The following is a 24,319-nucleotide window of genomic DNA, read 5'->3' on the forward strand; positions in this document are numbered from 1 at the left end:
TCTTGGTGTCTGTCCACACAGGACCCATCTGCACACCTTGTCCTTGCACATTTCCTCTCCTTAGGCGACGGGACTGCGATGTGTTCCCTGTACTGCATGCGATACTCTGTCTGACCAGTGTTCTGTATCGCTCCGTCATGGTGCCATGTACTCAATCTGAGACATCACTCTGCAACACTTCTACCCACTGCTTTGGACAACATCTTCATCCATTTGCGTTCTTGTTGTCAGGGAGTGATGGGTCTGAATCCCATAGTCTCTATGTGTATCAACACTCCCCTTTTACTCCCTTCCAGACTCTGGCCTCACCCATCACTACTGGATTAAACGCCATCCGCCACTCTCTGCCCAGCTTCCAGCTGGCCAGTGTCCCAGTAGTCTTTGGTGTCTTCAACTCCACCAATGGACTCTGCCTTCCAATGAAATGGACGGAGTGACGGGTCATGTGAATGGAGTGGTTTCTCTGCTGTTCAGGATTGGGGAGTTTGACAGGTCTGTGGAGAGGTGCTGATTGGGCTGTTGGGGACAGGATGTTGGTGACTGACTGCCGTCTGTTTGTCCGATTCCAGGCTGATGGGCGGGGAGAATCAGGAACAAATCCCATGGCAACTCTATTTCAAGCTCTACTGCTTCCTGGATGTAGAGAATGTCCCCAAGCATGGGGTGGAGTTTGTGTTCATGTTTGAACAGGTACGTTTTGTAACCATCTTTGTTAGGGAAAGGATGTGATGCCACGGGAGAGGAGATGGGTGATGAGATATTTACCTTCTACACCTGAGGCAAGGAAATACAAGCAGGGACATTATGATACAACCCCTGGTACCTTTGGAGGGACATGAGGGCCATTGGAGAGAGTGCAGAGAAGATTCTGTCAGACTATAAGACATAGGAGCAAAAATAGGCTATTCAGCCCATCAAGTCTGCCCCACCCTTTAATTATAAGCTGATCCATTTCCCTACTCAGCCCCACTGCCTGGAAGTCTCCACATAACCATGTCTAATCAAGAACCCATCAATCTCTGCCTTAAGTATACCCAATGACCCAGCCTCCACAACTGCCTGTGGCAACAAATTCCACAGATTCACTGCCCTCTGGCTGAAGAAATTCCCCCACATCTCTGTTCTAAGTGGACATCCTTCAATCCTGAAGTTGATCCCTCTTGTCCTAGACTCTCCCACCTTGGGGAACAACCTTTCTACAACTACTCTGTCCATGCCTTTCACCATTCAAAATGTTTCAATGAGATTCCCCCCCCCCCCCACCCCCACCATTCTCCTACAAGGCTACATTTGCTGTCAATATTGGAGCCAACAAATATTGTTGATAATGAGAAATCAAAGTTTTACAGCGTTTATACATGTTGTCTGTCTGAGTTTGTCTCATTTGCCCCTAATTCTTTTAAACTTTCCCTTTCCATGTAGCTGCCCCTACCTTTGATAGGAGATGGAAGGGAAAGGGAGGGACTGGAGGAGGGGTTTCATGGCAATTGGAGGTCGATATTGATGCTGTCTGGTTGGAGGCTGCCAAGAAAGGATAGAAGGTGTTTTTCCTTCAGTTAGCGGGTGGCCTCAGCTTGGCGGTGCACAAGGCCATGGACAGACATGTCAGTGTGGAAATTGGGTGTGGAATTGAAGTGGTCAGCCAAGGCAAAGTTCTTGCTTCTTGCTGTTGCAGTAAACGGAGCAAAGATGCTCAATGAAGCCATCGCCCTGTCTGTGTTGAGTCTCCCCAATGTAGGGAAGGCCACTTCGGGACCGACCCCCGCAGATTCACAAGTGAACTGTTGCTTCACTTGAAAGGGTCATTTGGGGCCCCAAATGATTGTGAGGGAGGAGGTATGGGCGCAAGTGGAGCATTTCCAGTTGTGGCCTCACCTGTACCCTGTATAGATGCTGCAGAACTTCCCCGCTCTTAAGTTCAGGGCCTCCAGCAATGAAGGCCAATGTCCCATTTGTCTCTTGATTACTTGTTGCACATGCAAGCCATCCTTTGCACGAGAACTCCCAGGACCCTCTGCACAACAGTGTGGTGTAAATCTTCAGCATTTAAATTATTATCTGATCTATTTTTCCTTCCAAACTGGATGACCTCACATATACCAACATTGTGTTACATTTGCCAGACCCTTGCCCACTCATTTAATCTATCAATATCTCTCTGCATCCTCTGTATAATTTGCTTCTTCACTCAATTTAGGGTCATCAGCAAACTTAGATCCATGACCCTCTGTCGCCTCTTCCAGATCGTTTGTGAACATAGCGAACAGTTACAAACCGAAACTGATCCTTTAGAACCCCACTAACTACTATTGCTAACCAAAGGAACACTCATCAATCCCAACTCCCTGCCTTCCATTGTTTAACCAGTCCCCTGTCCCTGCTAATGGATTACCCCAACCACGTGCACCCTGATCTTACACAGAATCATATGTCGATTCTCTGGTTAAGAAGACATATAGGATGCTTTCCTTGTTGAGTTGGGCATGGATCTGAGCAGGGAGGTTAGGATTCATCTGAATAAACTATTGGTTATACAGCAGCTGTGTGCTCTTCTGGTCGCACACTGAAGGAAGCAACTTTTAGTTTTAGTTTTAAACTTTTTACTGGGTGACAGAACAGCTTCTTCATTCCATCATCCTGTCTTCTTACCTTCTTTATCCCAGGCCCATGAATGTTTGATCAGTGGGCATTTCCCAGCCCCAGAAGACACCCTGCAACTTCTTGCTGCCCTGAGACTGCAGTACATGTATGGGGACTACACGAAGAGCTCCCTGAACCTCCAGGAGGTTTATCCCGTCTCCAGGCTGAGGGCCAAGATCTTCCAAAGCACCAAGTCTAATTCTCAGACCCTGGAGAAGAGACGGACCAGCTTCCTGGAAGGGACGTTGCGGCTGAACCTGCGCACAGGCTCCACAAGAAAGCAGAAGATGGAAGAGGAGCAGATGTTGGAGATGTGGATGAAGGAAGAGATGTCGGCCATGCGGACTGGTGTTGTGGACAAGTGGCTGAGGCTGCAGGGGATGATACAACAGCAGGCCATGCTGAGATACATGGACATTGTGATGGAGTGGTCAGGCTATGGCTGCACATTCTTTGACGTTGAGGTAGCTCAGTCCAAGTCCACGTTGGGCCTTCTGATCCACTTACCTCTCAAACCCATCCCATCCTCTCGAGGAAATACCCATGTCCTTCCCATCACTGCCTGTCTTGGTCACCAAGCATTTGATCAGATTCCCTCCACGAGATGCCCTTTTCTCCTCACCCACCTTCTCGCTCCATCTCCCCTTGCCTCCCCCAAATCTTGTTCCCTCTCTTCCAATCCAGCTCCTGGAGGCCAGGAGACATCCATACACTGCAGATGTTAGAACCTGGAGCAAAAATAATCCGCCTCAATGAAAGTTCCTGACCCAATACCTTCTCCCTCTGATGCACCTCAACCCGAGGTTTGTGCAACGGGATGTGGGGCAGGAGAAGTGATTGATCAGGGAAACAAGAGAAAGAGAAGGGTCTGGGACTTGGTGCCTGTGGAGCAGAAGTGACCCAATTGGGGGCAACATGGTTGGCGTAGCTGTCACCACGCCAGCAATCAGGGCCAGGGTTCGAATCCCACACTGTCTGTAAGGAGTTTGTTTGTTCTCCCCGTGTCTGCGTGGGTTTCCTCTCGGTGCTCCAGTTTCCTCCTACCTTTCAAAACCTACCATGGGTTGTAGGATAATAGGGTGGCATGGCCGAACGGCCTTCTACCATGCTGTGTTGCTACAATGTAAAACATTGAAAAAATTGTTGAGTTGACCCAGCAGTGTTTTGCTCCAGATTTTGTCATCTGCTCTGAGGCCCAGGGACCAGTTACTCTGATTGCTGGGTCCCTGTTCATTGGCCACTGAGATTGCTGGTGCCACAGAACCAGAGAACCATAGAACATTACAGCACAGCCCATCCAGTCAGTGCCAGATCATTACTTTCCACAGTCCCACTGACCTGAACCCAGTCAGTATCCTTCCACACCTCTTCCTCCCACGGTCCGGTCCACAGTGTCCCTCCACACCCCTCCCTCCCACAGTCCGGTCCACAGTGTCCCTCCACACCCCTCCCTCCCACAGTCCGGTCCACAATGTCCCTCCACACCCCTCCCTCCCACAGTCCGGTCCACAGTGTCCCTCCACACCCCTCTCTCCCACAGTCCGGTCCACAATGTCCCTCCACACCCCTCCCTCCCACAGTCTGGTCCACAATGTCCCTCCACACCCCTCCCTCCCACAGTCCGGTCCACAATGTCCCTCCACACCCCTCCCTCCCACAGTCCGGTCCACAATGTCCCTCCACACCCCTCCCTCCCACAGTCCGGTCCACAATGTCCCTCCACACCCCTCCCTCCCACAGTCCGGTCCACAGTGTCCCTCCACACCCCTCCCTCCCACAGTCCGGTCCACAGTGTCCCTCCACACCCCTCCCTCCCACAGTCCGGTCCACAATGTCCCTCCACACCCCTCCCTCCCACAGTCCGGTCCACAATGTCCCTCCACACCCCTCCCTCCCACAGTCCGGTCCACAGTGTCCCTCCACACCCCTCCCTCCCACGGTCCGGTCCACAATGTCCCTCCACACCCCTCCCTCCCACGGTCCGGTCCACAGTGTCCGTCCACACCCCTCCCTCCCACGGTCCGGTCCACAGTGTCCCTCCACACCCCTCCCTCCCACGGTCCGGTCCACAGTGTCCCTCCACACCCCTCCCTCCCACGGTCCGGTCCACAGTGTCCCTCCACACCCCTCCCTCCCACGGTCCGGTCCACAATGTCCCTCCACACCCCTCCCTCCCACGGTCCGGTCCACAGTGTCCCTCCACACCCCTTCCTCCCACAGTCCGGTCCACAATGTCCCTCCACACCCCTTCCTCCCACAGTCCGGTCCACAATGTCCCTCCACACCCCTCCCTCCCACAGTCCGGTCCACAATGTCCCTCCACACCTCTTCCTCCCACAGTCCGGTCCACAGTGTCCCTCCACACCCCTCCCTCCCACAGTCCGGTCCACAATGTCCCTCCACACCCCTCCCTCCCACAGTCCGGTCCACAGTGTCCCTCCACACCTCTTCCTCCCACGGTCCGGTCCACAGTGTCCCTCCACACCCCTCCCTCCCACAGTCCGGTCCACAATGTCCCTCCACACCCCTCCCTCCCACAGTCCGGTCCACAGTGTCCCTCCACACCTCTTCCTCCCACGGTCCGGTCCACAGTGTCCCTTCACACCCCTCCCTCCCACGGTCCGGTCCACAATGTCCCTCCACACCCCTCCCTCCCACAGTCCGGTCCACAATGTCCCTCCACACCCCTTCCTCCCACAGTCCGGTCCACAATGTCCCTCCACACCCCTCCCTCCCACAGTCCGGTCCACAATGTCCCTCCACACCCCTCCCTCCCACAGTCCGGTCCACAGTGTCCCTCCACACCTCTTCCTCCCACGGTCCGGTCCACAGTGTCCCTTCACACCCCTCCCTCCCACGGTCCGGTCCACAATGTCCCTCCACACCCCTCCCTCCCACAGTCCGGTCCACAATGTCCCTCCACACCCATTCCTCCCACAGTCCGGTCCACAATGTCCCTCCACACCCCTCCCTCCCACAGTCCGGTCCACAGTGTCCCTCCACACCCCTCCCTCCCACAGTCCGGTCCACAATGTCCCTCCACACCCCTCCCTCCCACAGTCCGGTCCACAATGTCCCTCCACACCCCTCCCTCCCACAGTCCGGTCCACAATGTCCCTCCACACCCCTCCCTCCCACAGTCCGGTCCACAGTGTCCCTCCACACCCCTCCCTCCCACAGTCCGGTCCACAATGTCCCTCCACACCCCTCCCTCCCACAGTCCGGTCCACAATGTCCCTCCACACCCCTCCCTCCCACAGTCCGGTCCACAATGTCCCTCCACACCCCTCCCTCCCACAGTCCGGTCCACAATGTCCCTCCACACCTCTTCCTCCCACAGTCCGGTCCACAGTGTCCCTCCACACCCCTCCCTCCCACAGTCCGGTCCACAATGTCCCTCCACACCCCTCCCTCCCACAGTCCGGTCCACAGTGTCCCTCCACACCTCTTCCTCCCACGGTCCGGTCCACAGTGTCCCTTCACACCCCTCCCTCCCACGGTCTGGTCCACAATGTCCCTCCACACCCCTCCCTCCCACAGTCCGGTCCACAATGTCCCTCCACACCCCTTCCTCCCACAGTCCGGTCCACAATGTCCCTCCACACCCCTCCCTCCCACAGTCCGGTCCACAATGTCCCTCCACACCTCTTCCTCCCACAGTCCGGTCCACAGTGTCCCTCCACACCCCTCCCTCCCACAGTCCGGTCCACAATGTCCCTCCACACCCCTCCCTCCCACAGTCCGGTCCACAGTGTCCCTCCACACCTCTTCCTCCCACGGTCCGGTCCACAGTGTCCCTTCACACCCCTCCCTCCCACGGTCCGGTCCACAATGTCCCTCCACACCCCTCCCTCCCACAGTCCGGTCCACAATGTCCCTCCACACCCCTTCCTCCCACAGTCCGGTCCACAATGTCCCTCCACACCCCTCCCTCCCACAGTCCGGTCCACAATGTCCCTCCACACCCCTCCCTCCCACAGTCCGGTCCACAGTGTCCCTCCACACCCCTCCCTCCCACAGTCCGGTCCACAGTGTCCCTCCACACCCCTCCCTCCCACAGTCCGGTCCACAGTGTCCCTCCACACCCCTCCCTCCCACAGTCCGGTCCACAGTGTCCCTTCACACCCCTCCCTCCCACGGTCCGGTCCACAATGTCCCTCCACACCCCTCCCTCCCACAGTCCGGTCCACAGTGTCCCTCCACACCCCTCCCTCCCACAGTCCGGTCCACAATGTCCCTCCACACCCCTCCCTCCCACAGTCCGGTCCACAATGTCCCTCCACACCCCTCCCTCCCACAGTCCGGTCCACAATGTCCCTCCACACCCCTCCCTCCCACAGTCCGGTCCACAATGTCCCTTCTTTGGTTTCTCTCAGTTCTGCGTCTTCATTTGTGTATATGGACGTCCTGGGAGAAGCAGTTTCTCATTGGTTGGAAACTTTGAGCTCTGTTGTCTATTGGCTGCTCTGAGCGCTGCTGCCCTTTAATTGGTTGATTTATGTGCTAATGCTCTTTGACCTGCTGTGAACATTGGTGCAGTTTTCTGTGTGTGATGGTCCACTAACCAATGGTGATGTTTGATTGGCTGAGTTGGATGATGGTGGTTTCTGATTGGCTGCTGTGGGTGATGGCAATGTCTAATTGGCTGCCTTGACTCATGGTGACTGGCTGCGTTGGGTGATGGTAGTGTCTGATTAGCCATTGTCTGGCCCCTGCAGTGTAAGGAGGGCGGATTCCCCAGTGAGCTCTGGCTGGCCGTGAGCTCTGGCGGTGTTTCCATCTACAAGCGGGGAGCGGCGCGGCCGTTGGAGTGCTTCAGCTTTGAGAAGATTGCAGCGTTCGGGGCCCCACTGCCCAACACATATCGCCTGACGGTCGGCGGCCGGGAGATGTTCTTTGAAACTGCGCAGGTGAGTCAGTCCGTTCCATACTCCCAACACTCTGAATGAAGCAGTTCCCATGAAACATTTCCACTTCCACCCTTAACCCATGCCCTCTAGTTTTTATCCCACCCAGTGGCAAAAGCCTGCTTGCATTTACTCTGTCTCTCCCCCTCAAAATTGTGTACACCTCCATCAAATCTTCCCTCATTCTTCTACGCTCCAGGGAATAGAGTCCCAACTTATTTAGATTTTCCCAATAACTCAGTTCCTGAAGTCCAGGCAACATCCTAGTAAATCTTCCCTGCACTCTTTCTTTCTATCTTAGCGATATCTTTCCTGTAGTTCGGTGACCAAAACTGCACACCATACTCCAAATTTGGCCTCACCAATGTCTTGTATAACTTTACCATAACATCCCAACTCTTGGACTCAATACTTTGATTTATAAAAGCCAATATGCCAAAAGCTCTCTTTACAACCCTGTCCACCTGTGACACCACTTTCAGGGTATTATATATCTGTATTCCCAGATCCCTCTGTTCTACCGCACTCCTCAGTGCCCGACCATTTACCATGTACGTCCTTTGGTTTGTCCTTCCAAACCCATTGGTTTGTCCTTCCAAAATGCAACACCTCACACTTGTCTGCATTAAACTCCATCAGCCATTTTTCAGCCCATTTTTCCAGCTGGTCCAGATCCCTCTGCAACCTTTGAAAACCTTCCTCACTCTCCACAACGTCTCCAATCTTAGTGTCATCTGCAAAGTTGCTGATCCAGTTCACCACATTATCATCCAGATCACTGATACAGACAAACAACTGTCCCAGCACCGATCCCTGAGGCCCCACTAGTCACAGCCTCCAGTCTGAGAAGCTCTATCCACCACTACCCTCTGCCTTCTTTCACAAAATCAGTCTTTAAGCTAATTCACTGCTTTTTCCTGAATATGGATCAACCAAACCTTGAAAATCCTCCCACTTTATTACAGTGTGGACATCTGTATCACTGCCTCTGGCAGCTCATTTCATAGCACCACTATTCTCAGGTCACTTTTATATCTTTTCCTTGCACTTTATAGCAATAGAATATTGCACGCCCTTCAGCCCATTATGTTGTGCTGACCTATATAAACTGACTCAACATAGTCCTTCCCTACCTCACACCCAGAGCCCTCTGTGGCATCTAGTTTGGGACAGTTACTGATGACCCTGTTGTGATCCTACTCAGCCTCTTCCCTGTCTGTTGTTGCAGTTCCCTCCCACCCATGGAAATGGCAATTATCCAATACCCTCTGGCATTTGTGGACCTGACCCTAGTATTGACCATGGTTTTCCCTCCCGCCCATGACTTCTCATTGTTCCTCTTGGTTCGAGCTGCCTGAGCCCACACTATGCATTGCTCACCCTGCCTGTCTCTCCCCTGCAGGTAGCCGAGATCACCAAGATCATGAAGGCTCACGTCAAGAGGAGATACAGTACGAAGGCAGCAACCGCTGCCCGCACCTAGTGCCCAGGCCAGATGACGGACATCTCCTCCACCTACTTCTCTGTACTGACGGTTTCCTGCTGTTCAATGCCAGTCAAGGCTGGCCATGTCCAACAATCTCCTGTGTGCCACGCTGATTGGTGGCATGAAGGAGATCCAGGATTCGTAACGGGCTGTGCAGAGGCTGAACTGGGGTGTGATCCCTGCAGATGTCTGTAAAGGATGCACCCCTCTTCTCCTGCACTGGAGAGTGGGGATTGGTGGGTGGTGATGCCTGCAGTTGGGAAGGGGTGTTGGTGTGGAGTTCCCAACATTCTTGCCTGTGAGAGACCAATGCCTGTAAACTCTGGAATATTGACAGAACAGTTCGCCCTGGTTATAATCTATGGGTGGGTCTATTGGGTGGCCAATGGCCGGGCTGTGATGTCACTTTCTTGGTGAGGTGGAAATGCTGATTGACCAGTTGGATGGGTGGTTGTGAAAGGACACGCACAACATGGAGGAGGTGCTGGGAACTGGTCACGAAGGGACGTCCGGAATGTGCAGGGGGCACTGGTTATGAAGGGACGTCCAGAACAGAAAGGGACAAATGGACATATGGAATGGGGAAGGAAGCATTGGGAACTGGTCATGAAGGGACATCTAGAACACGAAGAGACGAATGGACGTCCAGAACAGGAAGGAGGCGGTGGGCACTGCCTTTACTGTCTCAGTCCAAGAACACCTGCAATACTGCACGCAATATTGCCAACGTGAAATGTAGTCGGGTTGGGAGGGGCAGAATGGCACTTACCCCTTTGCCTTTATTGTCTGATCAAAGGCGCATCTTGCTCTCACCAACCATTGCTGCTTTTCCCATCTCGCCTGCACACTCGCTGACTGCTCCACTCCAGTGCCAGCTGGGATGTTGGTAGCTGGCTTTGCAGACCGATATTTCACATTATTTAATGCATATCTAGAATTGTTCATCTTGTAACAACCAAATATTCTGAACAAAAGTTTTATTCGGGTGCTTTTCCACTCAGAAATACAGACGAGAATTGTTGGAACGGCTTTGCCTGTTGATTTTTGTTAACTTTGTACGAACACGCTGTTAGACCATACCTGATTCCCCACCTGATTCACTCAGATCAGGGCTCATCCAGTCGAGGTTTCAACACTGCTCTCCTTGCTCTGCCACCATTCCTTGACTCCAGTGTCTCTGCAAACAATGACTGCCTGCACTGATTCTGAGTGAAACAAGAAAATGCAGGGATCCAGTGCAGTATACAAACATGCTGGAGAAACTCAGCAGGTCATGCAGCATCCACAGGAAGTCAAAGGCAGTCAATGATTCAGGCCTGAGGCCTTCGTCAGGAAAATGGAGAACTGTAGACAGAAGCCTGAATAAAACGGTGGGGATGGATGGGGAGGAGGACAGGCAAACAGGTAAGATGTAATGGGTGGAAACAGGTGGGGTGGGGGGGTGGGGGAATAGAAGAGTAAAGTGCTGAGAAGTCAGAGAACTGGTTGATCTGGCCTGTTATCCTGTGTTCCTTCCCCTTCCTCCCCCCTCCACCAATTTAGTGCACTGTACCAGATTCTGTTCTACATCCTGACTCTTTGGCTTGGCTTCGCGGACGAAGATTTATGGAGGGGGTAAAAAGTCCACGTCAGCTGCAGGCTCGTTTGTGGCTGACAAGTCCGATGCGGGACAGGCAGACACGGTTGCAGCGGTTGCAGGGGAAAATTGGTTGGTTGGGGTTGGGTGTTGGGTTTTTCCTCCTTTGCCTTTTGTCAGTGAGGTGGGCTCTGCGGTCTTCAAAGGAGGTTGCTGCCCGCCAAACTGAGGCGCCAAGATGCACGGTTTGAGGCGTTATCAGCCCATTGGCGGTGGTCAATGTGGCAGGCGCCAAGAGATTTCTTTAGGCAGTCCTTGTACCTTTTCTTTGGTGCACCTCTGTCACGGTGGCCAGTGGAGAGCTCGCCATATAACACGATCTTGGGAAGGCGATGGTCCTCCATTCTGGAGACGTGACCCATCCAGCGCAGCTGGATCTTCAGCAGCGTGGACTTGATGCTGTCGACCTCTGCCATCTCGAGTACTTCGACGTTAGGGATGAAAGCGCTCCAATGGATGTTGAGGATGGAGCGGAGACAACGCTGGTGGAAGCGTTCTAGGAGCCGTAGGTGGTGCCGGTAGAGGACCCATGATTCGGAGCCGAACAGGAGTGTGGGTATGACAACGGCTCTGTATACACTTATCTTTGTGAGGTTTTTCAGTTGGTTGTTTTTCCAGACTCTTTTGTGTAGTCTTCCAAAGGCGCTATTTGCCTTGGCGAGTCTGTTGTCTATCTCATTGTCGATCCTTGCATCTGATGAAATGGTGCAGCCGAGATAGGTAAACTGGTTGACCGTTTTGAGTTTTGTGTGCCCGATGGAGATGTGGGGGGGGCTGGTAGTCATGGTGGGGAGCTGGCTGATGGAGGACCTCAGTTTTCTTCAGGCTGACTACTGTGTAAAAAAAAAAAAATCCCCTTTTTGCTCCTCATTTTCTTCCCATTTATTATATATCTATAATTTCAGGCCCTTGGAAGAAAAGTCCCACCTTCTCCACCTCTCAGCAAACATCTCTCTCATCCCACATCTCCCTCATCCCAGCCACCACCCTCTGGAGCAACACCTCATTTTCTGCCAGAGCCCTCTGTAGCCCAATGGCAGGAACAGTGAATTTTCCAATTTCAGATCTCCCTTCAGTTAATTCTGTTCTTCTGCCTTTCCACTCCCCCCTGCCCCACTTTATCCTCTTTCCCAGCCTCCACCACCTGACCCCCTTTGGTCAGGTGGCGGTCCTCTCAATAGGGGTTAAAACAGAACAAGGATAAAAGCAGACAAACTGAGGAAGTGTTTTACTGGACAGGAGTAGTAGTGGATGATGCTTCTCAGACTGGAGGCCTGTGACTAGTGGTGCCTCAGGGATTGGTGCTGGGACCATTGTTGTTTGTCATCGATATCAATAATCTGGATGATAATGAGGGAAATTGGATCAGCAAGTTTGCAGATGGCACTAAGATTGGAGGCGTTGTGCACAGTGAGGAAGGTTTTCAAAGCTTGCAGAGGGAACTGGACCAACTTGATAATGGGCTGAAAAATGGGCAATGGAATTTAATGCAGACAAGTGTGAGGTGTTGCATTTTGGAAGGACAAACCAAGAAAGGACGTACACGGTGAATGGTCGGGCACTGAGGCGTGGGGTAGGACAGAGGGATCTGGGAATACAGAGACGTAATTCCCTGAAAGTGGTGTCATAAGTGGACAAGGTTGTAAAGAGAGTTTTTGGCATCTTGGCCTTCATAAATCAGTATTGAGCCCAGGAGTTGGGATGTTATGGTAAAGTTGTCTAAGACATTGGTGAGGCCAAATTTGGAGAATTGTGTGCAGTTTTAGTCACTGAACTACAGGAAGGATATCAATAAGATAGAAAGAGTGCAGAGAAGATTTTCTAGGATGTTGCCCGGACTTCAGGAACTGAGTTACAGGGAAAGGTTAAACAAGTTAGGACTTTACCTTGGAACAAAGAAGAATGTGGGGAGATTTGAAAGAGGTTTATAAAATTATGAGAGTTATAGACAGAGTGGATATGAGTAGGCTTTTTACATTTAGATTGGGTGACCAAAATATGAGAGGTCATAACTTTAAGCCTAAAGGGTAAAGGTTTAGGGGGGACATAGGGGAAAGTTCTTCACTCAAAGTGGTGGGAGTGTGGAATGAGCTGCCATCTGATGTGGTAAATGGGGGCTGAATTGTGTGTTTCAAGAGTAAATTAGATAGATATGTGGATGGGAGAGATCTGGAGGGTTATGGAATGGACCAGGTCAGTGGGTCGAGGAAGATTATGGTCAGCATGAACTAGAGGGGCTAAATGGCCTGTTTTCTGTACTGTAGAATTCCATGGTTCTAAGAATTTGGACAGGTACATGGATGGGAGAGGTATGTAAGACTTTGGTCTGGGTGCAGGTCAGTGGAATTGGGCAAATAAAATGGTCCAGCACAGATGAGAAGGGCTGAAGACACATGTTTCTGTGCTACAATTTTCTATGATTCTCGGAAGGATGTGGAAGCTGTGGAGAGGGGGCAGAGGAGATTCACCAGGATGTTGCCTGGGTTGGGAAACAAGTCTCATGAGGGCAGGTTAGCAGAGCTGGGACTTTTCTCTCTGGAGTGTAGAAGGATGAGAGGAGACTTGATTCTGGGAGGCAGAGACAGGGTGGACAGACAACACCTGTTTCCCAGGGCAGGATCAGCAAACACCAGAGGACGTGGGTCCAAAGTGAAGGGAGAGAAGTTGAGGGGAGACGTCAGGGGTAGGTTTTTTTACACACACAGAGTTGTGGGGGCCTGGAATGCCTTGCTGGGGATGGTGATGGAGGCTGGAACATTAGGGACATTTAAGAGACTCTTAGACAGGGACACGGATGGAAGAAAAATAGAGGGTTACAGGGTAGGGAGGGTTTAGTACTTTTTTTAGAAAGGAATGTATGGGTCAGCACCACATCGAGGACTGAAGGGCCTGGACTGCAGCAGGACAGGATTCTCCTTCATTACCATTGTTGTCACTCCCATGACTGGCAGCCATTGTCTCCACGTCTCCCCCACCCCTGGTCTGAGTCACCTTCCTCCTCCTGACCCCCTTCCTTCTCTCGCCCCCTTTCCCCAGCCTGTTCCTGCTCCAAGCTTCAGAACTCATTTTCTGTCGGAGGGTTTATTTGGCCGCCGATGGTGCCTTTAAGGGGCGGGGATTCCACCCGAGAACCAACGCCGGTTGGCGGCGGGGCAAGGGAAACCGGACCGGGAGGGGCGGGGAGAGGGGCTGGGCTGGGCTGTGGGGGGGAGTGGGGGGCTGGGCTGGGCTGTGGGGGGGGGCTGGGCTGGGCTGAGTGGGGGGGCTGGGCTGGGCTGTGGGGGGGAGTGGGGGGCTGGGCTGGGCTGTGGGGGGCTGGGCTGGGCTGTGGGGGGGAGTGGGGGGCTGGGCTGGGCTGTGGGGGGGAGTGGGGGGGCTGGGGAACGGAGCGCGGAACGTCCCGGTAGCGGCACCATGGAGCTGAATGGCCGGATGGTCCTGCTGCTCGTCTCGGTGTCCGTGGAAGTGGCGGTGAGGAGCAGGACCCCGGCCCCCGGCCTCATTCCGGGCTCCTCGGCGGGGCTGGGACTGGGGGGAGGGTCCGGACTTCGCCCCGGGTGGAGGGAAGAGAACACCGAGCATTACGCTTTTTGCCCTTCGGCCCACGATGTTGTGCTAACCCATAGAAACCTCACCCACAATCTAACCCTTCCCCCCTCTCATTTTCCTCCATTCATGTCCCTGTCTCAGAGTCTCTTAAATACCCCTAATGTTCCAGCCTCCACCCCCATCCTGGCAACACATTCCAGGCCCCCACATCTCTCTGTGTTAAAAAACGTCCCCGACGTCTCCCCTAAACTTCCCTCCCTTCACTTTGTACAAAGGTCCTCTGGAGTTTGCTGATCCTGCCCTGGGAAACAGGTCCTGACCGTCCACCCTGTCTCTGCCCCTCAGAATCGTGTCGACCTCTATCAAGTCTCCTCTACGCTTCAAGGAGAAAAGTCCCAGCTCCGCTAACCTGGCCTCAGAATCCTGTCCTGAAGAATCTTTTCCAGTGATGTAAGACTCACTGGTTAAAAATTCACAGGATTCTCCTGATTACCTTTCTTAAATAAAGGGGTATCGTGGACAGGGAGGAAGGTTTTCAAAGGTTACAGAGGGATCTGGACCAGCTGGAAAAATGGGCTGTGGAGTTTAATGCAGACAAGTGTGAGCTGTTGCATTTTGGAAGGACAGACTGAGAAAGGACGGACACGGGCGCTGAGGAGTGCGATAGAACAGAGGGATCTGGGAATACAGAGACATAATTCCCTGAAAGTGGCGTCACAGGCGGACAGGGTTGTAAAGAGTTTTTGGCATCTTGGCCTTCATAAATCAAAGTGTTGAGTCCAGGAGTTGGGATGTGAGGGTGAAGTTGTATAAGACATTGGTGAGGCCAAATTTGGGGAATTGTGTGCAGTTTTGGTCATTCAACTACAGGAAGGATATCAGTAAGATTAAAATAGTGCAGAGATTTTCAAGGATGTCACCAGGACTTGAGGGGTCAGATAATAGGAAAAGGTTGAATCGGCAGGGACATTGTTCCCTGGAGCGTGAGAGAATGACGAGAGTTTGATGGAGGTGTGTCAGGATTTATTGTCGTGAATGGTCCCGGGCATGTCTATTCAAATGCCTCAGAGCAGCTCCAGCACTCTCTCTTTCTAAACCAGGACCTGGTTCCTCTCTGACTTCACATTCACCAACATTCCTCACCCTAGTGAACACTGATGCTTCCTTTCTCCCCAATCAGTCCAACTCTCACTCCTGTCATCCTCCTGTTCCTTACGTACAAGCAGAATGCCTCAGGGTTACACACCAAGTCCTTCTCATTGCCACTTCCAGCTCTCCTAGGTCCTTTCTTACGTTACCTTCCTGGCTACCATATACTTCTCATGGGCCCTTCCTGTTTCCTATCTAACTTCCTCTGGATGCCTCACCTGCTTTGTGAACCTGCTCCTTTATAATACCATCTTTTCCTTGTCCAGTGGGACAAACCAATCCTGATCCCAGCACATGGTTCCTAAACTTTCTCCACGTTACTTCTTTGCTTTCACCCTTAAACATCTGTTCTTAATTTCCTCTCCCCAGTTCCTGCCTCATCCCTTCATAATTAGCCCTTTCCCATTTTGGCTGTTTTTATCCTTTTCTATGGTTGTACTAAAGTTCAGGGAGTTGTGGCCACTCTCTCCAAAATGCTCCCCCCACCGAGAGGTCCCCCACCAGACCAGGTTCATTCCCCAGATCCAGTCTGACCTCTCCTCTCGTCAGCCAGTCCACATACTGTGCCAGGAATCCTTGGACACACCTGACAAATTCAGCCCCATCCATCCCTCTTGCAGTCAGGAGGTGCCAATCAATATTAGGGAAGTTGAAATAGCTACAAACCTGTATTTCCCACCATTCCAACTTATCTGCTCCTCAGTGACCTGAGGGCTATTTGGGAGTCTCTAGATGACTTCAGCACAGTGAGAGCTCCCTTCCCATCTCTGACTTCCACCCACACCAACTCAGTGGACCGTCCCTCTGCAGCCCCTCCCTTCTACAGCCGTGGTACTATCCCTGACCAGTAATGATACTCCCCCACACTTTGAATTTCCTTTCTATCTTGTACCATCTAAATGCTTGAACTTGCATCAGCCAAACCTGACCTTTAAGTCTCTGTTACGGCCACAACATCGTAACTCTATGTACTGATCCATTATCTTGCGTACATCGTCCTTATTCTTAAGGGCACCCGTTCAACCTGTCCAACTGACTGTGTGTTCCATCCTCTTCCTGTCCTTCCTCTCGGTCACTCCACATAGCATCTGCCATTTTGCCAACTGCTCCATCGTCTGACCTAACACTCCCTTCCCATCCCCCCTGCCAAGATAGTATAAACCCTCCCCCACAGCTCTAGAAAACCACCTGCCAGGATATTGGTCCTTCTCCAATTCAGCTGCGACCTGTCCTTTTTGTACACTATGGGCACAGAGATGTCTCTAACCTTGGCACCTGGATGGCAAAGTACCATCTGAGTCTCTCGATCCTTTTCACATATTCCTCTAACCAATGAATCCCCTGTTACTACAGCTCCCCTCCTCCCTGCCCTTCCCTTCTGATGCACAGAGCCAGACCCCGTGCAAGACTCATGACGGCAGCAGCTTGACCCTCGGCCGTCCTCCCAACAGCATCCAAAATGGTAACTGAGTTATTGAGGGGAATGGCCCTGCGCTGCCTACCTGCCCTCTTTCCCTCTCCTGATGCCCACCCGGCTGCTACAACCTAGGTGTGACTATCTAACTAACTCCCATTAAAAATGAGGCTCTACAAACACAGTCACGGTGACCCCATGCTTTTGGCTTTTATTCATTTCAGCGGCTGGCATCTCCATTCCACAGTCAGGGCCCAAATCATCGGCTCCAGTGGTCTCTCTGTCCTTGTTAGGGTGACAGGCCAGGGCAGAGGTGTGACTGTCTGACTCCTGTGTTCTTTTACCAGACTCTGAAAGCTGGCTCTTTTACTGTTGATTACGAGAGGAATTGTTTCAGTAAAGACGGCTGCTGCTTTCAGTACATCTCTGGGAGCATCCACTATTTCCGAGTCCCTCCGATCTACTGGAAGGACAGATTGCAGAAGATGTACATGGCAGGGCTGAATGCTATCCAAGTGTAAGTGGAGCTCTGCTGTTCCCCCAACTATACCGGGTTTCACTGCCACCGGCAATGGCCCCCCCCCGACACTCACTCAGCCCCGTTCAGCAAAGACATGATGGGCTAAAGAATCTGTTCCTCTCCTGCTCTGTGTCCAACTGTGCACTCTCGCTTGTTTGTCCCACGTGGTTGGCATCCGACCCCAGCCCGGCCCTGTTCAATCTGGGCTGCATTGTTTGCAGGGTGGGATTGTTTCTCCTTCATCCCAGAGACTAGACAGTCAGCAGCACGCCCCTGTAACAGGGAGACTCCCCCACCTCAATCCGGGACAGGGAGCCCAACACCACCCTCTCCCCCTCAGAACAGGGAGACTCCCGCCCTGAACAGGGAACCTCCTCCACCACCCCCTCCCCCCCACCCCAAGAACAGGGACCCCACCTGCCCAGAACCACCCCCCTCTCAGAACCGGGAGACTCCGGGACCCCTGCCCAGAAGAGGGAAGTTCAGCCTCAGCCATTAATTCCCATTCTCGGACTGTGTGTTTATAAAACATCCACTGCCTATTCTTGATATTCTCTGCTAATTTGCTTCTGTTATTTACCTTTCCCGTGGATGGGAAAGGTTTTGAGGGCCACGGGCCAAATGCACGGTAGGTCGACACAAGCCTGCTGGAGAACCTCAGCAGGTCACCCAGTGTCCACAGGAAGGAGAGGGCCTGAACCTTGGTCAGGTAGAGGCTAAATCAGGCAGGTGCCTGGGTAGGATGATGGAGGAAAGGGGGAGGAACATAGGCCGACGATGGAGGGAGGAAGGGGCGGGGGGAGAAACACAGGCTGACGATGGAGGGAGGAAGGGGCAGGGGGAGGAACAGAGGCTGACGATGGAGGGAGGAAAGGGTGGGGAGAGTAATGCAGGCTGACAGGTAAGAGGTCATGGGTAGATATGTGTGGAGGGGGGAACAGAAACCGAAGTGATGGGATGGGGAGGACATGGCTGTCTGAGAGGAGAAGGAGGTGGGGAGCTGGAAGGAAGGATAGAGGGCTAGTGATGGAGAGGGATCTCGCATAAACCAGAGAAGTTGACGTTAATGCCGTCTGCTTGGAGGGTGCCTGGTCAGAACATTACGTTGTTCCTCCAATGTGAATGAGGCCATGGACAGACATGTCGGTGTGGGAACAGGGCGTGGAATTGAAATGGGTGGTCACTGGGAGATCCATGCTATAATGGTGGACAGAGCCAAGATGCTCAATGAAGCGATCCCCCAGTCTGCGTCCAGTCTCTCTGATGTAGAGGAGACCACTGCGGGAGCAGCGGATACAGTAGATGATCCCCACAGATTCACAAGTAAAGTGTTGCTTCACTCGGAAGAACTGTTTGGGCCCTGAATGGTGGTGAGGGAGGAGTTGCCACAGACCAGTTGGGCTGAAGGGCCTATCTCGTGAAGTACACCTCTGACCTTAAACCACCTGCCCTTGCCCTAAATTTACACCCTCAGGTTATGGTTCCAATTGCTACTCGAGAGGGCAGATGGGATTAGGCTGAAGACTCCGGTGGATGTGGCTGGACTGGAGGGCACGAGCTGTCATGAGGTTGGACAGGCCAGTGTGAAGGTGATTAAGAGGTGACCTGGTAAAAGGTTATACCTGGTAATTAGCCCGAGTGTGTTTTCCATGGCAGGGGAGTCCCAACAAGGTTTAAGGTGAGAGCGGAAGGTCAAAGGATCTGAGGGGTGAATGTTTCACTCCAAAACCTTGGATCTGCTAAGCAAAGGAGATGGTGGAGGCAAGAACATTGAAGAGGTTCATGAATGTACAAGGAACAGTGTGATGTTAAATTAATCCAGGCCTGGTTTTAAATGGGGAGAAAACTGAAAATTCCCAGATGGAAAGGGATCTGGGTGACCTCGTGCAAGAGCCTGGAGGGAAATGTGCAGGTTGAGTCGGTGGTGAAGAAGGCAAATGCGATGCTGATGTTCATTTCAGGGGGAATTGAATAGAAGAACAGGGATGTGAGGCTGAGGCCCTGGGGAGACCCCACATGGAGATTGTGAGCAGATTTGGGCTTCTCGCTTATAAAAGGATGTGCTGACGTTGGAGAGGGTTGAGAGGAGGTTCACAAGGATGATTCCGGGAATGAAAGGGTTGTCATATGAGGAGTGTTTGACATCCTTGTTGGAATTAAGGAGAATGAGGGGGATCTCACTGAAATCTTTTGAATGTTGAAAGGCGTGGACAGAGTCGATGTAGAAAGGTTGTTCCCCACGGTGGGAGAGTCTTGGACAAGAGGGCACCACTTCATGACTGAAGGGCGTCCACTTAGAACAGAGATGTGGAGGAATTTCTTCAGCCAGAGGGTGGTGAATCTGTGGAATTTGTTGCCACAGGCGGTTGTGGAGGCTGGGTCATTGGGGGTATTTAAGGCAGAGATTGATCAGTTCTTGATTAGCCAGGGCATCAAAGGTTATGGGGAGAAGGCCGGGTAGTGGGGCTGAGAGGGAGACTGGATCAGTTCATGATTAAATGGTGGGGCAGACTCGATGGACTGAATGGCCTATTTCTGCTCTTCTGTCTTAAGGTGTTACATTCTTCATTTTCCATAATTTAGAGATACAGCATGGTAACAGGCCCTCTTGGCCCATGAGTCCGTGCTGTCCAATTGCACCCAATTGACCTACAACCCCTGGTATGTTTCGAATGGTGGGTGGAAACCAGAGTCCCCAGGGAAACCCACACAGATACAGGGAGAAAATACAAACTCCTTATGGGATTCGAACCCCGGTCCTGATCGCTGGCGTTGTAACAGTGTTGCGCTAACTGCTCGGCCAACCGTACCACCCCATTTCTGTGCTGCAGTGTTCTATGATGCACTCTGGGTCTCGAGTGTCCAGTCCATGGCCCTGTGCTGGTGGGGACTCTTTGCCTGGTCTGTCTTTGTGTGATTTATTCGGCTGTGACGGAAGAAGTTTGGGAATTGTTAACGGTTTGTCCCCCTCCAGTTACGTGGCCTGGAATTATCATGAACTGACACCTGGAGTGTTCGACTTCACCAAGTCCAGAGACATTGAAAGTTTCCTCCGCCTTGCCCACGAGACAGGTCTGCTCGTCATTCTGCGCCCTGGGCCCTACATCTGTGCAGAGTGGGACCTGGTGAGTCTCAAGGAGGGACCCCTGGGGTATTACAGTGTCTGAGAGAGCAGGAGGTGGCGGGGCCTGGCCACATCCCCACCTGTTGCGGCGTGCTCCAAGTAACATGGTGCCTTGTGTCGAATTCAGACGCACTGTGAACAACTCTTGAGTTTCAGAACTTCTGTTTTCAGGGTGGCCTCCCAGCCTGGCTCCTGCGGAACTCGACCATCAGTCTACGGTCATCTGATGCAGGTAAAATATCTCTGTTGGGCTGGAGTGGGGCTCCAGGATGAAGCAGAGATTGTGACCTGGGACGTGGAAGGTGGCTTGTTTCACAGTTGTACAGTGTGGAAACAGGCCCTTCGGCCCAACGTGCCCATGCTGATCAACATCTCCCACCCACTCAAGTCCCCCTCTCTCCCGCATATCCCGCCAAACCCGTCCTATCCACGGATCCGTCCAAATGTTTCTTAAACATTTCCGCAGTCCCTGCCTCACCCACCTCCTCTGGCAGCCCGTCCCACACACCCACCATCCTCTTTAAAAATATTACCCCTCAGGCTCATGTTTAATCTCTTCACCCCCCCTCCCCCCTTCCAATTCCCCCCTCACCTTAAACCTTAAACCCATCTCCTCTGGTTACTGAGTCCCCTACTCTGGGCAAAAGAATCTAAATTCATCTGATCTATTCTAGAGCCGTAGAGTAGGTGGGAATTGGGTAGGATTAGCCAGGGGAACAGTGGGTGGTCTCGGTGTGTCTGTGGGTAACAAAAGGCAGAGGAACGGTCAATGCAATTTAATCTGGACAGGTGCAAGATCAAATGTTAATGATCGGTCGCAGTTAATGGTTAAAATGAATGATTGAAAGGATAGTTTTGGAACCAGTGATCGGTGAGGTTACTGGAGGTCAAAGGCAGGGTTACTGGACCATAATTCAGGAGTGATGGGGATGAAAGGCTGGCTCCACAGAGAGGGAACATGGAGAATTCTACTTCTCCCCGGATCAGACACTGACAGCAGCTGGCAATCCCAATACCTTTTCCAAACTTCCTGTTGAATTTCAACATCACCATTTTTTGGCCAGGATTCTGCACCCAGGGACTCTCACATTGTCCGACACCCACAGGGAGTCTAGAATTGGGACCTCCTCCCTTTGCACGAGCACCTCATTGATGTGAACCTGGACAGTGGTGGGAATGTCCTAGGAGGGAAGCAGTGAATGTGGAGCTGATTGTACAGCAGGCACAGGTGAGTTGATTGGATAGTTCATGGGCCCTTGGGGAACAGTGACACAGGGTGGAAGTGGCAACAGGATTCAGCTGCCGAGTCCTTGCAGCCTGGCCCCACTATTCATTGTGGTCACAGCTGATATTGGAGTCACCTGTGACTGATGCTCCCCGCCTTGGCCACTCACCGCCACTCTCATTCACCATTGCTCCCCAACATGGCTGTTTACCACCACCACTGCCATTCACCATCGCTCCCTGCCGTGGCCGTTTACCACCACCACTGCCATCGCTCCCCGGCACGGCAATTTACCACCAGCACTGTCATTCACCATCGCTCCCTGCCGTGGCTGTTTACCATCGCCACTGCCATTCACCATCGCTCCCCGCCACGGCCGTTTACCACCACCACTGCCATTCACCATTGCTCCCTGCCGTGGCCGTTTACCACCGCCACTGCCATTCACCATCGCTCCCTGCTGTGGCCGTTTACCACCGCCACTGCCATTCACCATCGCTCCCTGCTGTGGCCATTTACCACCTCTACCGTTCACCATCACTCCCCACCATGGCCGTTTACCACCGTCACTGTGACACCACACCACCGTCTGTGCCGATGAACTTGAGTGCATTTGGTACACTGTCAGCAAACCCACCCACACCCCTAGCAGTGGGTCCCTGGAACTCCCCATTCCAAAGAACATAAGAAATTGGAGCAGAAGTAGGCCATTCAGTCCATTGAGTCTTCCTGGCCATTCCATCATGAGCTGATCCATTTCCCCACTCCCCAGCCTTCTCCCCATAACCCTTGATACCCTGACTATTCTATACCTCTCACTCTTTGCCTTAAATACACCCAGTGACCCGGCCTCCACAGCCGCCCATGGCAGCAAATTCCAGAGGTTTACCGCTCTCTGACTGAAGAAATTCCTCCGCATCTCTGTTTCACTCCTGAAGTTGCGGCCCTTTGTCTTTGACTCTTCTACCATGGGAAAAAACTTTTCCTCGTCTTCAGTCAATGTGTAGCTGGACAGGGTCATCCACTGCATGCCTTTACCTGTAAATACAAACCTTCAGCCCTGGATTTGTTGCATTTGACTCTGTGTCCACATTTCATTGCAGCAGAGCCCTATGGCTGCGACTTTGCCCTGTCCACCTCTCCTTCCACACAAACTCCCAACCACCATTTCCTACTTTTGCCCCAATCACTTCTCCCTCTGCCTCTTCACTTTGGTTCCCACACCCCCCAACGAATCTAGTTTAACCCCCCCCCCCACCCACCACCCAGAGCATTAGTAACCTCCCTGCCAGGATGTTGGTTCCCCTTGAGTTCAGGTGCCACCCGTCCCACATACAGGTCACCCCTTCCCCAGGGAAGGTTCCAATGATCCAAGAACTTGAAACCCTGCTCCCTGAACCTGCTCTTCAGCCTCTCATTTATCTGCATCACCTGCCTGTTCTGACCTTCCCCAGCTCGTGACACCGGGAGTAATCCAGAGATGACCAGCTTGGGTGTCCTGCTCTTCGCTTCTTCCCTCACTCCCTACACTTTGCCCATCTTAAAGGAGCACTAGTTGGAAATAAGGACGATCTACATGTTGAGAATGAAAGAGCTCAGAGATGCTGATATTCAGAACTGGGTGGTGGGTATGCGGACTGATCTGCTGGGGAGGTGGATACAAGGTACTTGGGCAGATTTGTGGTAGGAATCAGTCATGAAATTTGACGTTTTGTGGTAGCATCACTGCAAATATTCAGATTACAACCATCTTACAACATTATTATAATAAAACAATAATAGGACATGAAAAGTCAGGCTGTGCCTTTGGTTCATCAATTATTCAGGAATCTGATGGCGGAGGGGAAGAAGTTGTCCTTGTGCCACTGAGTGCTCGTCTTTAGGCTCCTGTACCTTTTCCCTGATGGTAGCAGAATGAAGAGGGCCTGGCCTGGGTGGTGGGGTCTCTGAGGTTAGATGCTGCTTTTTTAAGACACCACCTTATGTAGATGTCCTCAATGGAGTGAAGTCGGGTGCCTGTGATGTTGCAGGCCGAGTTAACAACCCTCTGGAGTTTATTCTTGTCTTGAGAGTTGGTGCCTCCATACCAGACAGTGATGCAATCAGCCAGAATCCTCTCCACGGGACACCTGTAGAAGTTTGAGTCTTCGGTGACATAGCGAATCTCCTCCAACACCCCACAAAGTCTAGCCGCTGTTGAGCCTTCTTTCTGATTGCATCAACATGGAGGCTCCAGGACAAATCCTCAGTGATCTTGACACCCAGGAATTTGAAGTTCTTGACCCTCTCCACTACTGAGCCCTTGATGAGGACTGGGTCATGTTCCCTCTGACTTCCTCCTTAAGTCCACAATCATCTCCTTGGTTTTGCTGATGTTGAGCATAATTATTGTTTTTACACCATCCAACAAGCTGATGTATCTCCCTCCCGTACACTTCCTCACTGCTATTTCCTCATCCCCTACCACTCTCTGTTTTCTCCCTCAGAGACAATTACGAATCCAGTTTACACCTTCTCCATGGATACCTTGAGTCATAACCTTCTGAACTAACCTTTCATATGGGATCTTGTCAAAGGCTTTACTAAGGTCCACATAGACAACATCCACAGCCTTCATTCAACTTGTAACCTCCTTGAAAAATTCTACAAAATTTGTTAATAATGACCTA

The 24,319-nt window shown here is 52.3% G+C and overlaps 2 protein-coding genes across 2 annotated transcripts; both read left to right on the top strand.

The window, feature by feature from the left end:
* The first annotated feature begins 550 nt into the window (after window positions 1-550).
* Window positions 551-10,058, top strand: LOC138751121 (unconventional myosin-X-like). The gene is made up of 4 exons (XM_069913191.1): window positions 551-690; window positions 2,664-3,104; window positions 7,359-7,550; window positions 8,950-10,058. The coding sequence occupies exons 1-4, from the start codon at window positions 574-576 to the stop codon at window positions 9,028-9,030; spliced, it is 831 nt and encodes a 276-aa protein (XP_069769292.1). The 5' UTR covers window positions 551-573; the 3' UTR covers window positions 9,031-10,058.
* Window positions 10,059-14,051: 3,993 nt separating this feature from the next.
* Window positions 14,052-21,796, top strand: LOC138751120 (beta-galactosidase-like). Its single transcript, XM_069913190.1, has 5 exons — window positions 14,052-14,140; window positions 17,129-17,298; window positions 20,276-20,426; window positions 20,597-20,657; window positions 21,693-21,796. Exons 1-5 carry the CDS (start codon window positions 14,084-14,086, stop codon window positions 21,794-21,796), a joined length of 543 nt encoding a protein of 180 aa, XP_069769291.1. The 5' UTR covers window positions 14,052-14,083.
* Window positions 21,797-24,319: the final 2,523 nt, after the last annotated feature.

This window comes from Narcine bancroftii, unplaced genomic scaffold, assembly GCF_036971445.1.
Source record: "Narcine bancroftii isolate sNarBan1 unplaced genomic scaffold, sNarBan1.hap1 Scaffold_727, whole genome shotgun sequence".
In the NCBI taxonomy this organism is placed as follows: domain Eukaryota; kingdom Metazoa; phylum Chordata; class Chondrichthyes; order Torpediniformes; family Narcinidae; genus Narcine; species Narcine bancroftii.